General features: G+C 36.7%; 1 protein-coding gene across 4 annotated transcripts in view; it reads right to left on the bottom strand.

Moving 5' to 3' along the window:
• Nucleotides 1-25,260, bottom strand: part of GRIA2 (glutamate ionotropic receptor AMPA type subunit 2) — a 98,609-nt gene that overhangs the window by 7,847 nt on the left and 65,502 nt on the right. For all 4 annotated transcript variants that reach the window (XR_010071289.1, XM_063336431.1, XM_063336430.1 and 1 more), the window contains exons 7-12: nucleotides 19,063-19,230; nucleotides 18,674-18,778; nucleotides 17,846-17,956; nucleotides 16,508-16,714; nucleotides 15,627-15,997; nucleotides 11,461-11,659 (exon numbers count right to left, since the gene is read on the bottom strand). Coding sequence is in view for 3 of the 4 variants with exons in the window: in XM_063336431.1 (XP_063192501.1) it covers nucleotides 11,461-11,659; nucleotides 15,627-15,997; nucleotides 16,508-16,714; nucleotides 17,846-17,956; nucleotides 18,674-18,778; nucleotides 19,063-19,230 (1,161 nt within the window). In the remaining variant the exon portion in view is untranslated. The remainder of the gene's footprint in view (nucleotides 1-11,460; nucleotides 11,660-15,626; nucleotides 15,998-16,507; nucleotides 16,715-17,845; nucleotides 17,957-18,673; nucleotides 18,779-19,062; nucleotides 19,231-25,260) is intronic.

Here is a 25,260-nt window from a genome sequence, read left to right as displayed (position 1 = left end):
GCTTTAACCAATTGGTAGTTATAACTATAACTGGCAGTTTTAACTACCAACTGATTGTTATTTTTTAACCTGGGAAAAAATAGAGGAAAACAAAGTTTGTCACCTAGACGTCACCAAAAAGGAAGCAGTGTTATCAAAGAAACAGCAGGTAGAATGGGACATACGACAAGTCAGGGACAGTAACCATCACCAGCTAGAAACAGTATATAAAGCTGGATTTCTCATATTGTCACATACTGCACAATTCTAATGAAGAATTAAGAAAGCATAGGTTTATATCATCTCCTCCTGTGTAAGCTGAGTAGAAAACCTAAATGTGCTAACACTTCACATTCTACATTGTCTGATCAAAATATCTGTAGAACTACCAGGGTAGCTGACAATCAACCCTAAATGAGTTTCTTAAAGAGACAATCTAAATGATATGAAGTAGACAATAAACTACTACCAAATGGAATGCTATGTTGCATGTAACTCAACTATTGTTACATTTCTACTTTGCTGTCAAAAGCCAAGACCATTCTGTTTTGTAGTTATCTTAGTTCTCTGCCAGATATTGCTATTATATGTGCAAGTATACCAAATCTGTACTGTGATAAAACATATTAGAAGCACTTCTTTTCTAAGACAGCTTCTAACATACGCTTCAGAACTGCAATTCTGCTATACACATAACATCTATAATCACACCATTTTAAAACAAAATGAATCGAGTATAAAAGTACCAGTAACACCCTCACTATCCCCCAAGGCTTCACTGTCCTTGTAGTACAACATTATCACTTTCCCAGACTTACCCTTATTTTCCTGTTCAGAAATGTAGTCTAGGAAGGTTTCGACGCTCAGAATTCTCCATGGTCTCTGTCTGTCTACTAGTATTAAAAGTTCTGGCAGTACTAAGAACCACTGTAAGTTTTCTAACATCTAAATATTCCAACCATTACCAAAATCTACATGTACGTTGGCAGAGATGGCTTTTTGAAAGTTCCCTTGCAGATCAGTTGCTGCGTATTCTGATCAGTTATCTAACATACTCAGTATACCCATTAATATCAAAAGAGTTGGATATACTCAGCAGGACCAGAATGACTGAGAAAAATAACTGTGTGCTGAAGGCACAGTGGGTTTCTCAGATTCTTGGAACATCTGCCATGCTGTGTATGCACTGTTCTTGTTCCATACAAGAAGATCCTAAAAACTAGGGGAATCCTAAAAACGTTATATTGCTCCATATTTGAAAAGGTAGTTCACAAAGCAATCTATAAGCTATCAGTAAAAATCCAACACTGAACTTTTCTCTGCCTATAATTTACCTGATCCATAGACAGATATAGGTAAGTGCCTATAACAGATAGCAAATGGCTTTCGATGCCTGAAAGAGAGTCACCTGCAGATCCAAGTCAGCCACGCCGTTTAATATCTGAGAGACTCAGTCAAGTTCACCAGAGAATATAAAGAAAGTCTAAATCCTAAGTGCATAGCTTTCTGTCATCTGTTCCTTGAGTCCTGCTGCTTTTGCTCGCTTCCCTGGCAGTAGAGCTACCAGGGTTTAGCTCTGCAGGGTGCTCAGTCTCCTCCTTCCTAGCCTACTCAGGCTTGGACTCAAAAGTCTCCAGCCTCATATGAAGGAGCTCAATCTTCCCTGAATTCTCATTCTCTAAACTTACTCTCTAATTAAACCCAGATGCTCCATCCCATTCCTACCATACATCAACATTCATTTGGCAGCATACATTCAGCTTGCTGCATGGGACTTATCACTACGAAGTCAGCAAGAGACACCAAGCTTCTGATAGTGTTACAAAAAACATTACAGCGATACTTCATAAATTACCATAGGTTTGCTTTATAAAGGGGGGAAACTTCAAGATGGTTTAGAGCTGTCTTACATGGTTCAGTTCAACCCAAAACAGACATCATACACCCAGCTGCCGTCACTACAACTTTCATTAGAAGGTGTTTGGATCCCAAGTTGAAGAAGAGAAGTTACACTGACACTTAAAACATTATTTTCTTCTCGCACAAACATTCAAATACTAAATAAATAAGCATTCTTTATTCCCATTACGTAACTGTCATGAAGAGGTTCAGAAACTAACTTAGTTGCCTTTTCTTACTCCATTGTTTCCTTGTTGATTAAAATGAGCTTTTACAGGTTTTAAAATACACCAAGTAACAAAGGTGTATCAAAGCCTATTCTGCTTTTGTCATTCAACCTCAGAAAAATGCAGCTCCTCATTGTCACTTCACAGAAATCTGGTCACAACAGGAAAGTGAGAAGGATGAGAGAAATCCCATGACAGACTGAGAGGCTGGTGCTGGACGGTTCAATGGGAAAAGGCACAAGGAACATATTTCCAAATGGTCAAGTGTTAAGATGAAACCTCCCACTAGATGGCTCACAGGGTTCTTGCCATATAAATGAATTTAGGAATACCTGACCCAGCAACCATGGAAATAAAAACCTGTAATGAAAAACATTACCAGGAAATAACACTCAGAATTTGCCATGACCACACAGTCCTCTGCAGCCATGAACACTGAAAAACATAACGCTGGCATTCATACAGCTCAGAGTCTTGATCCCTACCTAGTCCTTGACCTTGTCTAGACTCATAAAAAGAGCAATGAGCCACTAGCTAGGGGATAGCTGTGACTTCTAAGGTTTTTGCTTATATTGCTACACATTATATTTAGTAATTCATTCTGTTTTCATAACTGTGTCATTTCCTTCCTTTTTGTTTTCAGAATTTGTCTTTTATTTGAAAGGTAGTGCTAGAGGATGTAGAAAAGGGCAGTGCTAAGAGACCTTCATCTAGCATTCTGTGCACACACACACACTCACTCATAAAGCAAACATTATCTGATAGTTTAAAAAAAGCATGTACACTTACCCTAACTCAAATACTTTGTGAAAAATGAAAGCACAGTACATTGTTATTTAGATTTGGTCAGTAGTATAGTTGACCGTGTATTTTACTCCTATGCAAATAATCTTCTTCATCTCCTTAAACTGCACTAGGAAAAGCACGCAGTCATCAGCAAGAGCGAACTAAATCATGAAGAAACAGAATTCTTGTGAATGCAGGATGCCCTGTGTGCATGCGGGGCTTTCACATCTCTCTCTCACGTCCTCTTTCTTTAATGGCACCAAAAACCTAAAAGGACAGCAGCGCTTCATAAAAACCACCACAACTTTCTATCATGTGATCCAAACAAAGAACCATTGTAGATTGCTGTATTATTTGACTACAAGAACGCAAGAATATTTACATAATCTGCACTGTTCTTAATTACTGTGGCTGATTGCTATTCCAAGGTGACACTTCAGTGCATATATGAAATGTTAAAAGCTAATTATAACTTTGGTATGACAATCAACACCAACATGACAGTACAAGACCCTAATATTCACAATGAACACTTTTTCTCCCATTATTTACCACTTCTATGAAAATACAATAACTGATATAAAAATGCCCCCGGGCATAACACTTTTTTTTTTTTATAGTACTATGTCACCACTGGGCATTTTGACTATGAAAATAATTATTACTACAAAGTACACATCTCATTTAAATGTAAAATGCTGCCTTCATTAAGAAACTCATTAGGAAATTAAATTATGCAAAGCCTTATGAAATTAATTAACTGTATTTTGTGGGTCATCAGATAACTTTTCCGTTTTGTCATTCAAAGACCTATTCTTAAAATTGGGGTGCTGCAATTAGTATGTCACTGACAGAAATAGTTCCTCAGACTGACAACATTCTACTAGACGATGATCTCGTACTGCGGGAGCAGAACTTTAGTTCTCAAGTATGGTTTGTGTAACCATCCTGTTGACCTTCCATACTGAATAAAAGGACAGGAACTGATATCATCAGTAGCTAGGAGTGTAACAACAAATGTGTAATCTTGCCAATTTACACAGTAAATCAATTATTGATACAACCAAAAAACACAGAAAAGAACGAAAGTAGTTTTTCAGCCTCTTTAATTAGCTCAGGATTAAGTACTTTAAAATACTTAACCTCATTTATACTGGGTGAATATTTACAGTGAATTAAAGTTCAAATATATGGAAGATCTAAATTTTGTAATATATTGATAATTTCATTCAGTACTGCTAAAAATTAATTACATGTTCTCAAGATGCAGTTCTGTAGTTTTCCAGTTTCCACAACTTAATTGAGCTACTTAAAACATCTTTATTAAATTTGATCTTATTAATAAAAATTGTAAAAAAATTCCACCTCAAGAACTTATTCCTCAAAAGCCTACTTAAAATAATTTTCTCCAAGAATGTGCAAGACAAGGACCTTATGTAGTCATCATAACCTTCGTGTGATAAGCGTCCAAGCAGCTTGTCTTACAAAGGGATGTTAGTGTTAAAGTTTCAAGGCTATTTAACGGCTGTTAAAATACTTGCTGAAATGACTCCTCCTCCTCGACTCATTCTTTTCAGTTTCAACAGAATCGAAATTCCTCCTCATCATTCAGCATACTTATAAAATCAAAGCCAACCATTTCAATCTTCTTTCATGAAAAATTCAGATAAATGTCACACAAACTATTTTCCACACTGATGACCTAAATCCAACTGTTCTTTTTGAAGTGCTGGTCACAAGGAAAATCTGCTGTCCACTCCTAGAACTAACTTTACTGTAATAAACCTACCGATAGAGGGACAGCTGTACTACAGTCATGTTGCAGTATCTACTACTACAGCTTTGCTACATCGCTGTAATACGAATGTAGAATGTAGGATCTTGATTTGATCAGGGGAAACCTGACAACATAAAGGAAACTGTATGTCATGTAAACTGAAAAAAACCCCACCAATCAGCAGCAGATTTTCAAACCTCATGAGTGAAAAAAGAATGGGAGAAGGGAAGTGTATCTGCTGTGTGGTGGGAAGAAATGCAGAGAACAAAGACAATCTACACATAGGACCATAATCTATATGTATACTTTAGCTTTCTTTTTGATAAGAAAGGAAATTGGGATATCAAAATACATCAAGACAGACAATGGGCAATTATTTATTTGTTATATATAAGAAGTGGAAAATTGAGCACTATACTGATAGAAATTAAACGAAACTTTCCACTTCAAAAGCATGGTCCAGCACTTTGGGACCAGTAAGACAACCTGAGGAAAGAAATTCAAATCTATCACTATGATCAAAATGATTACCAGAAAACAGTGCAATACAATTGGGAGAAAGCTATTTCCAGAAAAGGCAGAGAAATATTAATGTTTTTATACAAAGTATTGCTGAGATCTCAGATAGCATACAATGTACACCTCTGCTCATCCACATTCAGGAACAATTAATTCAAACTACGACACACACACACACACGCACAGAAGAACTATGAGATGACTGGGGGCCAAAATGGCTTGCCTGGAAAACAAGAATAAATATAGTTTTGTTGATAGGGATGAAATCTCAGAAGAAAAACCCCATACTCGCTCTGTATTAATGCACCAGGAAAATAAACATGGAGAAGGAAATAAAATCTACATAATAATAATTAATGTACTGTGATAACTGAGAATAAACTAGTTGTAAATACATTTAGAATGGAAAATAAAAGAATGTTCCTAATCATAAAAAGTGGGGTGTTATGGAATGATTTGCCCCCAGAAGTAGTGCAAACAGAATTTATACTCATTTATACTTATTTTAGAGTGTATCAATTTAGAAAACAAATTACACAACACTGGAGAATCTTCAAACCACTACAAATCTGCAAATTCACTTTTGCCCAGCAAAAAATTAACTAATACAGAGCATACTTTGATTAGAACATCTAAGAATACTTGATGAAAACTTGAAAGAGAAGATCAGGGAATAGTACGTTTCTTTTATCAGACACAATTTGTCCTTACAAATACAGAAGGAAAATTCTATTAGAAAGGAATACATTTTATTTTTAATAAATATTCTGCAAATACTAAGTTGAAATTACACTTTCTGAGTAATATACATAACAAGGTTTCTGAAGCAGCACAGTGTTTTGGTCACTAGGCTCACTGGGCTGTCTGCAAAAGACATCAGGATATTGGGTAATGTGGAGGGGTAAAAAAAATGAAATCTGGAAAATAACAAAGAGATGTTTTGAGAAAAAAAAGGAAGTATTGATCAGTGCATTCTTTCTTTTAAAATTAGTCTCACAATGGCCTCAATCAATTCTTTTGTGTGCTGCCCAGATGCAAGGACCTCAAAAAACAAGACGACAACTGAAAATTAATCACTTGAGCCCTCTAGACCACAAAAAAATATAACAATATCTTCACTAATATACTACTGGATGCAAAGGGCAGTCTTCATTATCGCAGTGCTCAGGTCTACCTCTCCTCAACATTTCAGCTACGTACCTTTTTTTTTCTGTCAAACTTAAAAAGCCAAACCCATACTCTCTAATTGTATCTCCTTCACAGACTCATGAAATGCACCTGCCTCTTAAGGAACCAAGTCCGTGGTAGAAGTTACAGAATATTTCACAACTGACTCTTTTTGTCTCCTTCGCCTCTCAAAGACTTCTGCAGAGCTAGTCAAAATTTAACTCTGGAAACATATGTTCTACAATTCTTCTACATCTTAAGCTTCAAAAATTGAGGCTGAGGTATGATTCATAATTTTTTACCTCAATTCCATTTAAAAAAAGAAAAAAAAAAAGAATGTTTCTTCTCACTGGTTTTAGAAATTTCCTGCGGGGTTTTTATAGAAGCTTGAATATCTTGATGAACATAAAGACAGACTGAGGTTCACAGACAGACTGCTGTATGTTTTCTCTCTTTTTGAATACAACCATCAATTTAAATACCTTTATAAGTTAAAGAAATATTTCAAAGTACTCATAAACCTAGAGGCCCTGGACCGTGTTGAAGATCGTCAGAAAAGACAATACTACTAATCTTCAGGCCAAATTTTCTTTGCCTCCAGCAGACAACACTTTTGCAGGAGAAACGACTCAAGGGGTCTTGTCAGCTCTTCTTATTCTTGTTGCTGGCTTTTCACTATGGAAGAGGATGTCTTTGTAAGACAGCAAGGATTATCATCCTTTTGGCACTTTTCCAATGCCCAATTTTTCATTCCGGAACTCTTGCCTCTTAAGTAAGAATAAGCAACTCTTGCACAGTCTTTTCAGTCAAAGCTGAAGAATACTTCTTTGTTATGGAGCAGTTCTGCTTGCTTTTACTTTGGCAGAGGATCTGCTCTTCAAGGCCATCAAAACAGTTAGAACAAAATAGATTGGTCCGTCCATGCCACATTTTTGGTTCAAAATAGTTACACATAAAAAGATTTTAAATAAAAATTAATGCAGACAGAGAGAATGTAAATTAGTCTAATTATTGCTCTGCATGTCAGTTTTTATTTTTGAGATGCCTTCTTACCTTACACATGAGACTAGTTACAATTTATCTTTTAAAGTGGAAAAAAAGGGAGCATGATTGATTTCATTTGACTATCAGGTTTGTTCATATTTTCGATGAATAGAGCTATGCATACAGCAAAAAACATGATCAAAGCACAAAAATAATTAGCTTTTGTTCTCTTTGTATCACTTTGATATTAAATTTCAATATGCCTTCAAGCAGGTGGAAAGCATGGAAATGTTCCAGTGAATGTTAAGCTTGGATACTTACACAATTGTACTTTCCTTCTTTCTTCCAGTGCCGTAGCCCATGAAAGCAATCAAGGCAACTTCAGGAGTTAATACATACAGACAATACTTTAAAATTAATTTCTGCAGTGTCAGGTGAGCAGTAGCCTGTCTTCTTGGGTTAGTGACTTCGTTTTCCCTTCAAAGTTCAACTATGTGTCTTGGCTAATGCATACATCAACTGCATTTACAGCAGCTGCTGAGAAATCACTGAAGGTAAAAATACTGTGTAACTGTGGATAGTGTCAATAGTACGTACCGGAGTAATGAAATTCCACTGCCCCACCATTTACTGCTCCATCAAGCAGCATCTGTGATCTGACAATTATAGAGATGATGTGCCTGTACGAGATCAACTGAAATGAATCTTGGATCTTCTGAGCAGTGCTTGCTGTGCTTCCTATTCACACTCTCACCACTACAATCTGCTAGTGATTTGAGAAAAACACCACATTTCTGGAAAACCACAGCCACACACATTTTCTTCAATGTTTTTGCCCATTACTTCAAGTTGTAAACCCAAGCGAAAATGCTACAGCAATGCACTATATATCTTAGTTTAGGCTTTCAGTTGCACTAAGAACTCTAAAAGCACTATCCCCCTAAGAGAGAGGCACTATTAAGTATCAGAAGTGGTAAGTAGCCCAACTCAGCGGAACAGAACTCTGACGACTTTGACCATACTCACAGTTCTCCTAGTAGCAGCTATGAGATTTCCTTAGGAAAATTGCTACACATTCTGTTATTTACAAATATACAATAAAGAGACCTGACAGATCTTCCATTGAAGAAAAATTATGTATCTATAACATTATTACTAAGAAGTAATAGTCTCCTGCTGCTGTTTACTGCTCAGCAAAGCTCTGTCATTACTTTTTTCTTTTTAAAATACTGTTAAATCCATTAGTTTTGCACTGATATTTTCTATGCAGGATGGACAAAGCTTCTGATTCTCATCTTAAAGCAGCGCTAGCAACACTAGAGTACAATGCCTTTTCATCCCCTTTTCTCAGTTATGTTTCTTGATTCAGTGCCAAATGATGCTCTACTCACCGCTGGCAAGAAGATCTCCTACTAGACTGTATTACCTTTGAAGCTAGGGAGTATGTACCTAAAACACGGCAAAGTGCAAAGCCAATACATCCTTTTGTCATGAGTGCCAAGGCTGTTATCTCCAAGTCAAGTGACATGGACTAGCTTGTACATCTACTCCCATACTGTCTGTAGAGTGTGTGGTGAGCCACTATCTTTACTCCACCTGGGTCCTTCTAACCATGGTAGCCACTGGAGCCAGCCACAGCCATTGCAGACATGAACTAGTATGTACATACTGTAGGTGGCTGAAAGACTAGAATACTAAAACAAAACAGAAAGCAAGCTAATGTGACATCCCTGACATACCCAAGCTAGTGTAACATCTCAACGAGCTCATGTCATTTAAGCAGTCATAGAAGCCGGACAAAGACTTGAACCCACTTCTTTCAACTAACATCGCATATATATGTTCAGCTGTTCAGGATAGCCTTTTTCAGCTAACTTCCACCACCTTGCTTATTGCTGAGAATTCCATTTTGGAAAATGCTCAGAAATACGTCTTTTACACTTGTGTAAAGTATTATCAGAGAACATGTTTTAGCAGCAAAGAAAGTTTAGTTTACTGTTCTCATCCCCAGTATACAACAATCCCTAATTTTGTGCTGTTTCAGGAATTAGGGCTCTGCTAATGAAGATTAAGGTCCACTATACGCTCCATCAATTGAAAACAAATTTGCAAACAATGCCACTTCTCTAAGAGAAAACAGACTGTGAAAAAACCCCAAATGTTTCTTTTAATTCATGACAGTGACAGAGAAAAAGCAAGTCCATTTTAGCTTTCTGCTAGAAAAATACTCAGGTTGTTTCCAGATGTTGAAAGAATTTGAGTCCTAATTTCAGGTCATATAAAAATCACACATCCACTCCAATCCAGTCACCATACAGACATACTCTGGGTGAAGTTTTAGTCTCCTTAGTGCTAGAGACTGCTTTCACATTGCCTCCAGCAAAGAGTGTTGCATTCTTAAAACTTGAGTTTCAGATCTTCTAGAAAGAAATTCTGATAGCTATTATTTCCAGAAAAATAACTGGGCAAGTTTAAGTGATTTTCTGCAAACAGTCGATAGAGCCATCAGGCTAAGAAGTTGCATTACACAGTACCAACTTGCTTGTGATAGAAATTGCTGAGAAGAAATTTCCAGAGATCATTACAGCCTTGTTTGTGCAGACCCAAAGCTAACTTAAGAAAAGGTGAAGAATATGCCCTCACAAACCTTCCACCTGATTTTTACAAAAGTAAGTTATTAATGCTCGGGTAATCACCAGAAATACTAGTTGTGTAAAAGTGTAATTGGAAAATGTATGTATGTGCTAGGAGAACAAACACTACATACTGATGCATGCACATACAAACATTTTTTGTTTTAAAAGAAAGCCTAAAAATCTCTAAAGAGAAACTGTTCAAAAGAACTGACATGACCTACTGTTAGTTCATGCTCAGTCGCCAGTATAGCCATGATCTAAAAGGTTTATGCTCACAAAATCAGAAACACATGCTTGTATGCTTCTGAACGCTTCTAAACAATCTTGGCGCAAACCCCATCTAATTTTTACTGGCTTACACACCTGATGTTAGTTTTGGTTTAGCCGACAGGAATGCAATCAGCAGCAGGTCTTATTACCGGACCTATCATCAAAATCAGAAAATAATGCTTTTCTACGATTGAAACATGTATGGTTCCTATTTGGTACGCTACCAGTTAAGGATGCATTACAGGATCCAGTGAAAACCATAATCTAGCAGTTACTCCTCTAACTATATAGTACATAAAAATATTTGTGAGAACTTGTTTCATTTCGCTTTTATGGCAGGCTATGTTTGAAATGTAAATGTAATATTTATACCTATTTTAAAATACATTTTGTTTAAACCAACCATTATCATAATCCATTTTAAAAAAATATGAAAACAACAGGTTTTCCGTATTTGTAGCACTTCCGATCCACTTCTGATCCACTTCCACTACAGGGAGAGAGACAAGGCAAAACAGCCACAATGTTTTTCCCAGCAGCCTTAGTGTCTCACTCATTTGCTGGATGGATTTCTCCATGTTAGCTGGTGTCTCAAGGGCAGCCTAAGACTCACACATTATAAGTCTCATGCATTTTTGAAACCGAAATAGACAGAGGCAGAAGGTGAGGAATGACAGGCTTCCAAGGCAGGACTGTAATGCAAATACAAACATAACTGTATTCAAAAGCAGGCATGGATTTACTACTGCAGCTAACAGGGTTGTATCCCATTCCCCATTTGCAAGCTTGAAAAATCATGTGAAATACTTATTAGACCATGACCATGAACCTTCCCATGTCCCCCTATTCACTGTGACATTACCTAAAATATAACATAACTATTAAATAGCCTTGTTTATAATTGTTACCTCCTGTCTGACAGCTTAGATGAATGACATCAACTCCTTTCTCTGAACATACCTTTTTACTTTACAGTGGAATATTTTTCAGATAATTCCTTGCAGTCACTTTTGCGTATTTATAACATAACTCTTATATTTATATATAGATAATAGAATGTAATGATAATGAATAAACAAAAACATTTATACTTGCGAGCTCGGCTGCACATGTCACATTTTTATAGTGACCTTTTACAAAGCCTAGGGAAAACACATTTACATGAGCCAAGACCTGTTGAAAACAAAACAGAAGTCTAAAAAGTAGAAATTCTTACCCTAAAAAACTCTTTAGTGGAGCCAGAATCTAATGTCCCATAAGCAATTTCTGTTTGCTTGGAAAGATCCTCTGCACTTTCAATGGGAGACACCATCCTCTCAACCGTCAGGAAGGCAGCTAAGTTAGCCGTGTAGGATGAGATTATGATGAGGGTAAAGAACCACCACACACCTCCAACAATGCGCCCAGACAGGGATCTAATAACAAGTATGAAATGGATTTGTAAAGTGAAATGAAAGTCCTAAAAAGGAACACATGTTATCATTTTTATGCAAATGATGCATTATACTATAGGGAAGCATTTCAGGCTATCTTGTAATCAGATGGGAAATCGAGGCATACTCCACTACATCTCCTGGACTTTGCCAAAATCAAGACTCCAGAGTTTACTTTAGGGAGAATTTAGTGATCCAGTTCTTCAGTCATGAACACCCTGGAAACTGCTCCCATCATAATGTGCTATATTTAACACATAAGCTTGTCGTTCCCTCTGAATAGAATTTGCGTGACACTATGCAGAGGATCAAGCAAAATCAGTGAAACAGTGCTTTCAGATAAACCAGTATGCCCTTAAAAATTAAGTTCCTTTAGTTTGCTTATTTTCCTAAGACATTCAGACAAAGACTGTTTTCCACAAAACAACGGCTTATGTGGACAATCTATACTGAGAAACAAATAGCATTATCTGCAATAAAAACTGGTCCAGGGAATATCCATAAACTAAAATGTGCACACAACTTTTGAAAGATACAAGCATTTAACAAACTGAGGACTGAACATGAAACCGCCAGTGATAATACAGAAAAATGGTGAAGTGTATTTTTAAATAATAACAATCTGAAGTTTTTAACTGCAGCAGGTGGGCTCTTATGGATCTTTGTTTTGCATCTCCTGCTCAAGAAGAGAGAAGAAAAGAGAACTCAAGAAAATATATAAAACAGTATAGAACACACAACTAGAGAAATTCAATTATTTTCAATGCTAGAAAACTAATAGAAAAGAAATATTGATATTGCCATTATTGTCAAACTTGACATTTTCTTAATGATCCTTTAAGCTTTGAAATTACTTACTACTTTGTTTCCAAACAAGACATTATAGCAAGGAGTACATTATCTTTGAAGATGTGCTTAATTATTTGGCAGAAATGTGCACGTAGTTGAAAGTCTAGTACTAAGGCGCTGCGGTAGCTTAGGTATGTCTTGATCTGTCTCCTCTATCTATTAAATAAACAAATTACAAATCACTCACCCAGCCTACTGTATTGTGAATGAGACTTCAAACTAGTTCTGACATAATATTTAGATAGATAGATAAATATAACTATATATATATATAAACATTTAAAGATGATAGTTATGTAAAGCTGATTTATTAAACTGGGAGCAAAAATAAATACAACCAAATCTGGACAAAGTGTTATTGTATAAAATGTCTGTGACAATTCAGATATTAAAAGATTTATTCCATGTCACAAGAGACTCACTAATTTACTCTACTACATGAAAATCCAGTCAGATAAGGTCCAGAATATGTTATTAAAAAGGACTATAGAAAAGAAATTATTATAAGTTCCTTCCAAATTGAGAAGTATTCTGCAAACATGCTTTCTGTCACCTTTGAAAAAATATTACATACTTATTTTCACATGGAGGTAATCTGAGTATAAAATAATTCTACAATTAAAAGATTGAATTATATGATAAATATTTATTTGCAAGGTAAAAATCGCTGACAATGCGTACTTAATAACTGATGATTTTATGGCACTTTATTTTGTAGTGATGACACCTGCTATAAATGATAATAATCTTCAAAAGCCCATGATCTGTCAGCAAATAAAGTTGCCACTGAGTTTGTAAAAAAGGAATAAGCTCAATGCCAATTCAGACTTTATGCTCCCACATAACATTTTATATGTACAATTTTTTTGGTTGTCATTTGTATTCAAAATTTTCCCATAAGGTCTGTCCCAGTTAAATAAATCATTTCTTTTTTTATGTACATTTCGAAAAGTTTCTCAAGATTGATAATTATACACCAACAGGAACCCACACTTTACAAGCACCTCATTCATCAGATCATTAAACACTAAAATAACAATTTCTGTGCACAACTGCCTAAATTTGTGCACTACTTTTTATACTTACAAAGGTATTATATGGCAGTAGAGGTGCAGAGTATACCCACATCCCAGAAAAGATGAGGATAACTTTGCTGTAAGTTATCATTATCCTATAACATATTATTCTATTCTATTGTTTCTGTGCTACCCATGATGGCAACATGGAGACTGCTATTGCAGACCAGTTTCCAGTGGTCCAGTCTTACTCAGCACCACCTTCTATTTCAAAGTCAGGAAACCCTAGTTACTTAACTACTCTAAAATTCTTACAGTGGTTGTCATTTTTATTAGAGAAGTGATAGTAGCAATAGTGCAAAATTGAACTTCACAAAGATATTTTGCTGATGCTTGAAAATACCCCTTTTCATATCTACTCTGATTCATTTGTGGGGAGTCCAAATTCCACAGCGATAGTTTTAGTGCAAGAACAAAAATAACTGAGGTGTTTTCAGCCCTTTTCCTTTTTAATAATAAACAGATAATATACAAACTAACCACTTTCCTCAAAAATATGTTTGCAATGAAATAAAGTGCTGTTAAACACTTCACTGAAACTAAATCTCGAATCTCCAAAATGATTCGAGTTTCATGCACCTTTTATGATGACCATTTACTATCATTATTCTTACATCATCTTTCAAAAGTTATCAAACCGTGCACAACAACTGTCATGCTTTAATAGCCAGTAAAATAATAACAAAAAAAAAAAATCATTATTCTACTATGGCCTTGATTCAATAAAAATAATTTTCCACCTAATAGGGGACTTTGCAGACAACTAAACCTGTGAAGTGTGTAATTGATACAAAAACCTCACAGGACTGAAATTAACACAGCTTCTCATGACCTGAAACAATTTGCTCTCTCTTCACTGTCTTGTTTCTTATCTATAGTTCTTATTGTATTATATGCCACATCCACCGCATCTTTCGTCATAAAGGTACATATCAGTGTGATATGCCAGCCTTTACACAGAATTGCTGAAGTTCTCACACAATAAATGTTCTGCTATTTCCGCAGTAGAACAACTTGAAAACCTGCTGTTGCCTTTTGGGATGCATGATTTCTATCTAAGAAATGCTCCCTTGATGTGATTTATTTTGCATGCTAACCACTAGACTCACTAGAAATTGACCTGTTCCCTGTCTTACTTTAGGATGTTTAGAAGAAAGCTAAATTGCTTAGTATAATTAGATAGGTCTTCTGATTTGATTTCCTTAAACCCAGTTGCCCTATTTCACTTGTTACTGTATTCCTTCAAGCTGCAAGTAGTTATTTACCTACCTACTTACCACTTTGCTGAATCAAGGCTAGAACCAGTTGTACGCAAGGGAAATAGAATATTTAATGAGCTGCAAAGGAATTAATGTAAGTGCTTTACAGTTGTCCCTAATAAAGTAGGTAAAAATCCACAAGGAATTAAGCATTTATAAACTGGACCTTCAAATTCATTTTAGCGATTTCCTTTGTGACTTTTCTAAAACCAGGCCACGGAAAACCAGCAGTGTTTTGCAACTATTCACATGAAATTAGAGCCATCACATGACTTTTATTTCAGTTCAAGGCTCTCCTGTAAAAAAACAGTGAGTTAATAACTGTGTTATGATATATAGCGAGTTTTAGAGGGAAAGCGCTGCCTGTGTAGTTTGTGACTAGTATGTTACCCTTTTTTCCCATTACAGTTGTTGTGAACTGTATGCACTGTCAACTGTAAAATGGGAATATGCAGCAAAAACACGGTACCCCTCCAAGAAGGCATGGAATGACTTGAACCTTATGCATTTTACAGTCTCTGTATGGTGTATATAACTTCACTTGGCAAATGCATGATCGACATTAAGACAGTATCGATCAAATACATCACGACCCTGTGTCCCAGGCAACTGCTTTTATTTCAAGGACTTTTTGTGATTTAGGGAGGTAAAAAACATAGAAAAATAATTTCTTTATGACAGTGAAAATATATGCACCATGAACCTCCTCTGGCTGAGATGGCTGAGACCATAAATGCACAAAGTTGAAATGGGCGAGTAACCAACCTTGGCGAAATATCGCATCCTTGCTGCATAAAGGCACCCAGGGAAAACCAGAGACTATTAAATATCCCAAATTCATTAGTTGATTCATTAGTTTGCGTTTCTCTTCCATCTTCAAATTCCTCAGTGTGCCACTCGTATGGGCTAAATCTGCTGACCAGGAATAAAACTACACTGACCCCAATGTAGGCAAAAACAATGCACATCCAGATTTCATATGCTAACGGATCAAGAAATGAAAACACTCCTGGCTTGGACTTCTGAGGCTTCTTAATCATTATTGATATCCCCAGGCTCATAAAGGGCTTTGAGAAGTCAATCACTTCTTCTCTCACCAATGTTATAGTTAATGGAGCGATTGCAATATCGGCTTTCTGTAAAGGAAGAAAAAAAAGCAAATAATAGCTAATACAATGATCAGAGCAAAGAACGGTTTAGTTTCTACTGCATTTCACAAACGGAAAATAGGCTGGCAGAGATACCAGCAACATTAGTTTCACCAAGAACATCCTATGAAGAATTTCAGAAATTTTTAGTTGAAACTCTTCTTACTGAAATGCATATAACCACGTGGTTAGCATATTCCAGGTTTCCCTTTTTACAAATGCCCTTTTAAAAGCGTATCACATTTAAAAGTGTTAGTAAAGTACATTGCCTTTCACCTGGTCAGAAGGATAAAATATGCACTCACTTCCTCCCAACTTCATTTGCATTTAAATTCTAATCCCATGTTTTACTTTCAAAACTTTTCATGCCAATACAAGTTACTAATTCTCTATCAAAGGAATTAGAGAATTTTCCTCTACTCTTCAGAGAAAAATAAACCAAATCCCGCTCCTTCCATCAGTCATCTTTAATGGCTTTATTAGAAAAGATTTTCTTACCCCATAAACAAGTTCTCCAACCATCCCATTCCAGATTTTCGTGTCTGCATCCCTGGCCCCATACTTGCCATCCCCAACAATTGTGAGCTTATATTTGAATCCACAGTGTTTAGCAATTTCTGTAGCTAAGTCCACACAATAGCCCTCATATCGATCATTTCCTTCAAGCATTTCATGATTTTTCTTCATCATGACGTATGGGGACTCCTGCACAGAAAGAACTTGCCTTAGCTACTTGGTAAAGACGTATCAGTTGTGCACTTCATACATTAATATGCTTCTTTTTACATGTGAAAAAAGAGAGAAGATAACATCTGAATCACACATGCTATGTATACGTTAACTATTAACGTGACACGTCCTTAACAAAATTAAAAGCTGCATTCTCCACAGTCATACATAAATAACAATACTTACAGGTATAGTGATTCCCAGCAGTATGTAAATAATGACCATGAATGTTAACAGGAGTTATGCATTCAGAGAAGAAAAAGTAAGTTCCAAAATCAGTTTCTTTCTCTCATATAGTTTGGATGGAAGAAGGCAAAGGTATTTAGTTGCTTTTGTTGTTGTCTTAATACAAGAAAATTTACTCCTATTTCACAACCACATCTCTCCCTAGGAAAACACTTCAAGCTTTCCAGGCTGTATCTTTATTGAATTACTATACAAAAAAATACATAAGATATCTATAACTGTGCAGTAAAGTTTTATCATCAGCAAAACTGGTGATGAGTCATAAGTCATATTAAACTAACGTATCTCCTCTTTGCTCAGTTGTTACTGAACTATTCTTGCATACAGTGAAATACCTATGCTAGCCTGTGACTTGTCCAAACTGATAAAGAAGCTGTGTAACTTACAGAAAGATGCTGTTCTGTGACAGTACATAATGTTATTTTCTAGACAACTAGAATACAGCTTTTAATGTTTTACTTTACACTTCACTAATATCAAGCAGCTACAATTCTGAAGCATAAGAACCAGTCTCTTTGCTGTTTGGCAAGTTCCATTCTCTAAAACTAACACTACGGTTCTGCCTCTCAGACAAAGTTCCTCTCCTTTGAAAGCAGGTATTTAACATCCATTTTCAGGTCTAAAAATTTTAACTTTCTAGAATGTTCAGTCAATGACCATTTGTCTTTTACAGAACAAAACTGCATACCGAATCACATACATTTCCTTAATTTACAGATTTTATTTATGTACCATAATAAGTAACAGGTCACAATGTTAAATAATAAAAAGACAGTATATTTAAATTAACATAATGATGACAAACAAATCACTGTAGGACAGAGGACAGACTGCCTTTTGACAAAATATGAGGTTAATTACCAAAATAGTGGTGACAATAATAGTCTTATTCTCTAGTCCTGAAGATTCATTTCCAAGAGGGCCATCAAGAGGATTCACAACCATTTTGTCCACTTCACTCCAATATCCAATCTAAAGAGAGTTTATAGGATGCACAGACAGCAGTGAATATGAACTTTCATAGAAAAGTTAAAGCATGTTATTACTATGCCCTCATTTTACGCTCACAGAGAACTATTTTAGCTATGGATTTACCAGTGCAAATATTTCTATTTATGTAGTTAAAGACTATAAAAAATAGTAAAAAGATTGAACTAATGACATTTGCTCACATTAATTTGTCTAATACAGCTATACCTTTTTCATTCACGTTTTAACAGGTTTTAGTATCAACATCACACACCGTAGGATCAAAAGGGTTAGGAAATACTCCCGATTAGGAAGACCTGAGAAACTGGATTTTCCTGAAAGGTTTGGAATTAGAGCAGAAAGATAATCACATTTAAAGAAACATCACTGAAAAGCGGTGTCCTCCATTTGTCATTCAGAAGCATATTTCCCCAAATACTGGCTCACATTTAGCAATTCAGATCAGAAAGCAAAAAGTTTAATCCAAAAAACTGAAAGGAAAATACTCTTATGTAGTACTTACCAGAAATAACAACTCGTATTTGTTAGAAAGAAATAATACGTATTTTTACTTTGTTCTGCAAGACTGTTGTAGATACACCTATGAATAAATATTATCACAACTCATGCTTTAATTATGTATAGGGTTTCATTACCTACCTTAACATGTTGCTTAGCATGGTAAAACCTTTAAAGACACTGTAAGACAATTCAAATTACCTTCCGAGGACCAGTACTTTTGAGTTCCATGATGTTTATTGTAAAATTGATTCTCTTTCCATTCTGATCAAACTTTATATTCCCTGTCAGACCTTCCACTTGAACCTATAAAGATGAAGATGAAAGTGGTAGAAGAATTAAGTTTGTTTCTTTTTAGAAAATGCATTTTATATTTCCATAAATGATTATTGATATTTCTAAAACATTCAGTTTAGACTCTTTTCCATATGCAATATATTATCTTAGTACGAGACATGTTCCTGAGGCGTTTGCTTCTACATTATTCCCAGCAAGATCCAGGGAGCTTTGAAGACTGGAATGTTCTTTTCAAGTATTTATAGAGAATTTCACACATGCACTCATCCCAGCATTCACTCCAGGGAAGCTACCTGTTTCAATGCCCTTTCTATTTCTACACCATGACCCCAGGGTACAGCTGGATTTGCAAGACAATCTCCAGCATTTCCTCTTCTGGAGATCTCAATCCTCTGTTTACGCAAATTACGGAAAGCTTCTGTCATCACTTGAACAGCATCATAGGTCAGAGCAGATGTATACTGAAAGAAGTAAAAATATTTGATTAAAAACCAGCTTCGGCTTCACTACACCTTCCAATACAGTCGTTAATCTATTAAACACAGAAATACATTAAAAATAAAAAGGACAGAAAAATATACTTGAAATCAGACCAGTTTTTTCTTTAGTTTGGAAGTCACTACCCTCTGAGGGGCATTTATGCAAATTAATGAAGTGTTCTCCATCAGAATAGTTAGGGAGGACAGTGCTAGTAAGTCTAAACTGAAGATTTACAGCTGTTTTCAGTGTGAATTACATTCCTTTCTCTTTACAACTGCATGACAGTTCTGTGTGCAGATATGGCTGGAAGTCCATGGAGGTGGAAGGGGAAAAAAGAAACAATTTCCACTATTTAACTTGCGTTAGCCTCTAAAACCAAGGAATTGTTCCTCTGACTACACTCTTCATGGAGATGCATTTATATACAGTTCTCTAGACTACATCTCCTCCCACACTGATACACACAAAACCAAACAACATGTATTTGTATATACGTGTGCTTAACTTTTATCCATTAAGTATAAAAACTAAGCGGTAGTTATTTTTAGGTATGCAATGCCCTGTCAACAGCATGCAAAGGCAGGTTTGTGAGGAAATGTCTGGAAGAAGTGGTGCCCCTCAAAGACCAATATAGGCGAGGAAGAGCCTCATGTTCCTAATCTCACACAACATAAGGAGCTTTACAACTTTCGAGACATCAGAGAAGAATCCTGTGAACATATGCATCAGAAGGAAACTGGGGCTAAACAGTCAAAAGCCGGTATCTTCAGTGACTGGAAAATTTTACATCTTAACTAACTAACTGAAGAGAAACCACAAGCGCGTGTACACTGAGGACTTTGTTGGACGGGCTTTATGAGTCCAGAACATTGCAATTATGCCAAATATAAGGGACATTTTTGGAAATATGGGCCAGAATATAACTACTTACAGCCTTATGAATGAATGCAATGATCCCTATGAAGGCTATTAGATGCTGAAAATATATAAACTGTAAAGTGGAGAGAAATGATATATTGGCTCTCTGCTTCAATGGCTCAGACTTTAACGAGAATTTTAATTAGCTAGCTCAAGTCATGCAGAAGGCTCTTGTAATTGTAACCAAGGCAGGCTCCTGAATTGAGGTCATTTTTATATGCAACTGTTAGACCTCGGAGAGGAAGAAAAGGAAGGTGGGACTCTTTTTTCCAGATATTTAAGCTTACTGGGTGATTAATGTGAATCTTCTTACGAAAGTTCTCTCAGTGAGTTATACAGAAATCAGGGATCAGAACAGCAGAAGAACGAAGTGAAAGCCTCACTGGAGCCGATACTACTTTCTACTGCCACAGTAGCTGTGATTAAATGGTGGACATGGATTTGGAGGGGAAGAGAAGGGGAAGAGAAGGGGAAGAGAAGGGGAAGAGAAGGGGAAGAGAAGGGGAAGAGAAGGGGAAGAGAAGGGGAAGAGAAGGGGAAGAGAAGGGGAAGAGAAGGGGAAGAGAAGGGGAAGAGAAGGGGAAGAGAAGGGGAAGAGAAGGGGAAGAGAAGGGGAAGAGAAGGGGAAGAGAAGGGGAAGAGAAGGGGAAGAGAAGGGGAAGAGAAGGGGAAGAGAAGGGGAAGAGAAGGGGAAGAGAAGGGGAAGAGAAGGGGAAGAGAAGGGGAAGAGAAGGGGAAGAGAAGGGGAAGAGAAGGGGAAGAGAAGGGGAAGAGAAGGGGAAGAGAAGGGGAAGAGAAGGGGAAGAGAAGGGGAAGAGAAGGGGAAGAGAAGGGGAAGAGAAGGGGAAGAGAAGGGGAAGAGAAGGGGAAGAGAAGGGGAAGAGAAGGGGAAGAGAAGGGGAAGAGAAGGGGAAGAGAAGGGGAAGAGAAGGGGAAGAGAAGGGGAAGAGAAGGGGAAGAGAAGGGGAAGAGAAGGGGAAGAGAAGGGGAAGAGAAGGGGAAGAGAAGGGGAAGAGAAGGGGAAGAGAAGGGGAAGAGAAGGGGAAGAGAAGGGGAAGAGAAGGGGAAGAGAAGGGGAAGAGAAGGGGAAGAGAAGGGGAAGAGAAGGGGAAGAGAAGGGGAAGAGAAGGGGAAGAGAAGGGGAAGAGAAGGGGAAGAGAAGGGGAAGAGAAGGGGAAGAGAAGGGGAAGAGAAGGGGAAGAGAAGGGGAAGAGAAGGGGAAGAGAAGGGGAAGAGAAGGGGAAGAGAAGGGGAAGAGAAGGGGAAGAGAAGGGGAAGAGAAGGGGAAGAGAAGGGGAAGAGAAGGGGAAGAGAAGGGGAAGAGAAGGGGAAGAGAAGGGGAAGAGAAGGGGAAGAGAAGGGGAAGAGAAGGGGAAGAGAAGGGGAAGAGAAGGGGAAGAGAAGGGGAAGAGAAGGGGAAGAGAAGGGGAAGAGAAGGGGAAGAGAAGGGGAAGAGAAGGGGAAGAGAAGGGGAAGAGAAGGGGAAGAGAAGGGGAAGAGAAGGGGAAGAGAAGGGGAAGAGAAGGGGAAGAGAAGGGGAAGAGAAGGGGAAGAGAAGGGGAAGAGAAGGGGAAGAGAAGGGGAAGAGAAGGGGAAGAGAAGGGGAAGAGAAGGGGAAGAGAAGGGGAAGAGAAGGGGAAGAGAAGGGGAAGAGAAGGGGAAGAGAAGGGGAAGAGAAGGGGAAGAGAAGGGGAAGAGAAGGGGAAGAGAAGGGGAAGAGAAGGGGAAGAGAAGGGATTTTTTTGGGACTGACTATTAATACTTCTTTAAAGTGTAGCTCTTTGCAGTACATATTGTACCACACTAGCATTTTGAGAAACTGTGGATACAGCACTGTCATTAACCACTGAAACATACTTTGGGTAGCAGAGAAAATAAGAGCTTAAAATTGAAAAGTTGTAGTGCTAATTCAGTTATTCTACATTTCATTTGATCATTTGGATATATTTAATGTATTATCTCAAGAATATTAACCCTATAATATATAATTACCGCCCTGAATATTCACAACTCAGTCACATATTCAGTTTGTGTAGGGCTTTGCCTATCAATATATATCTCTATGTGTATACATGTCATCACATATATCAAAACCACATGCTTTAATTTAGGTTAAGTCAGCTTTAATCTAAGGATCTCAAAATATTTCACAAGCATCTTATTCCTTCATGTTGTTGGAGATGTCATGAAAGCAAACAGCCCATGTATCATTTCCTACTGCTTTATTCTGCACACACTTTCAGCTCCTAATAAGCTTCATGAGGCTCATTAAAACTATCTATAGCTTAATGAATAGATGTAAAGTTGACAAACTAAAACAAAGCAAACTCATTACCATAAACAAGAAATGACAGACCGATAACCAGCTCATGCAGGGGGGGGGCTCTGTGTGTGTGTCTGCATAATAAATAAAATTGCCACAAGTTAAAGGATGCATTAGCCCTGTCTTGATTCACTTTGTTTTGTACTGGAGATTCATCCATGTGCTGATCTGCACAATTAGAAAAAGTGGGAGCACAATTTGGAATATTATTCTGTGAAAGTGGGAGGGGCTCTTACAGCCTACTGCTTTTACCGCAATGTAAATCTCCTAACTTCATTTCTCTTCCTTTCAACTTTACATGACAAAAATCAGCAACGTTAATACACACTGGTATAGCTACTATGCTATAGTTCCTACAGAACCACCCATATTAATTAAAGCATGGCAAAGAATATACAAAAAAAAAAATCTTTCTTCTCATAATTCTATAACTATGATAACAATAAGCTGATAATATAAATTATAATATAATTCACTGAAGTGTCTAAGGATTTTATATTATTTGCTATGAAACATGGATTGCATGCATATCATATGAAAGAATTCTCCCTCTCTAAATAAATGCCCTAATTGTCAAGTAGAGAAAACACAAGGTCCCTACGCGATTTTATTCAACATAAATTTAAAATGTATCTTAAACCTTAATAAAATTTGTAAGCTGCAATTGCAAAGATGAATTTGAAAAGTAAAGACAAAAAGTCATTCCAGACTAAGCAGAAGATATGTCACGTCCTGTCAAAGAAAAACTGGCAAGATGTTGACTTTTGTAACTTTAGCTGTTTTCCAGTATTCAGAAAATACCAGAAATCCTTAGCTAGAAGGGTTTTTGTACAAAATATCCTATTTTGTACAATTAGTAACTGAATCTTCTGAAGATGAATTTACAGAAGACACCCCCAGAAGCACAAGATTTTTTTTTACACATATATTTTAAAGCTGTAATATATTATAAAAAGATGCAATGTTAATATTTTAAAGCTGTAATATGTTATAAAAAGATGCAATGTTAGCCTGTTAGTCCTGTGTTTAACACAATGCCTGTTCATGTGCTGAAGACATAAAGTTGAGAGATATGCTTAGAGACTTAAAATCTAACATTAAAAGAACATACTTGAGCACTGGAAAAGAAATGAAAATATGAAGACCTAAATGAAAAAAAAAAAAGGGGGGGGAAGTATTCTGAATCACAAGAAGTCACATTCTTTTTCTCACGATTTGGACATCTGCAATGTCCAAATCTACCCTTGACATACTAGGATTTGGTTTTTTTTTTTTTTCTTTTTTTTTAAAGTCAGAGAAGAGAAATAAGCATTTTAAAGTGTGATTCATTTGACCTGTTACAAGACACCTTCTTTAAGATGAACTGAATCATGCCTTAGTTTCTACTAATTTGATCTCCAGTGACTTCTGAGACTCCTGGAGGAGTCCAAGGTGATCAACTTAGATACATATGTCTACACTGTAGACATGCTTAAAACAAATTAAAACTACTCAAGGGGACTATGAACTAGCCATTCATCCCTAATCTAACACAACAGTGAGAAATAAAACCAAAATATTTTGGACAGACACTGTACCCGCTGAGTCAAAGAACACAGTGCTAGCGTACAAGACAAGGGACATCTCAGCTGGAATGGTGTATCCAGCCAAAGTAGTGTTCAAGAAGGCTGAAATCAGTCTGAAACAAGCCCAGAAGGCGGCTCCTCACCACGTATGGCGGGGGGGGGGCTGCTATTGGGACAGCAGAAGGGACACTGTCACTAACAGAGGTTAAGAGATCAGAGGTCTAAAATCATACACAAATATTTTTCCTTGGAGAGGCGTAAGACTCAAAGAGAGGTAATATAGGAAATGTTCTTTCTTGCAAGAGCGACTGGTAGAATCAATGGGTATAAGCAAATGTTCAGCACTTTTCCTTATATTTAAACAATTTAAACATACTTAAATACCAACAAATACACGTCAAAGGCAGTAAAGACACAAACTGTGTGGCCTTATAGCTTGCGCATATATTAAATGTTTGCCTTATGGCTCTACACTAGCATTTTTTTTCCAATGGTTCTCTATGCATTTTATCACCCTGTTTGTAATACTTCACTGAACTCTACACAGACTAAATTGGGATATCAAATGGTGTCTTGTTTTAATACACATTACAGCTTTATTTTGCTTTGAGAATTATTTTCAATAAAATCTCTCATCTGAGTTTTGTGCATTTTTTCCACAACGAAGTATTTCTCTACTTGAATGCTAGTATATACCACAAAAGCAGAATTGCCTTTTCATAGTGCTTTGTAGAATAATTGTGCTTTTTGGTCAAAAGATTCACAAAACTCTATCATTTTGTTTGTAATTTCAGATGTAACTGCGAGAAACCAGTATATAGATCTAGAAGCATTCTTACGTTTTTATATATTATATATAAAAAAATAGGTATATACATATATAAACCCACAAGCAAAAAGAATGAGAGACAGTTACTTGTCAAGAACTAGTGAAGGAACTGGGCAACTACCTCCTGTGACTTTCAGTGTAGTTAAACTAATGCAACTCGGACACCTATTTCTTAAAGGGTCTGTCTTTAACTAATGTATCTGGGGGCTATTTTGAAAAAGACAGTATTACACACACTTTGGAAAACATTTGAAAGTGGCCTGACAAATTAAACAGAGGAAAATTCACTAACGGACAGGAAATGGCTACCTCCTTCAGGACCTCTTGTGATACCTTGCATACTCTCACGACAGAGCATGGGAATGCCAATAGTTAT

The sequence above is a fragment of the Chroicocephalus ridibundus genome, chromosome 5, assembly GCF_963924245.1.
Source record: "Chroicocephalus ridibundus chromosome 5, bChrRid1.1, whole genome shotgun sequence".
Taxonomy (NCBI): Eukaryota; Metazoa; Chordata; class Aves; order Charadriiformes; family Laridae; genus Chroicocephalus; species Chroicocephalus ridibundus.
Note: the sequence above shows the minus strand (reverse complement) of the source record. Positions and strands in the feature narration are given on the sequence as shown.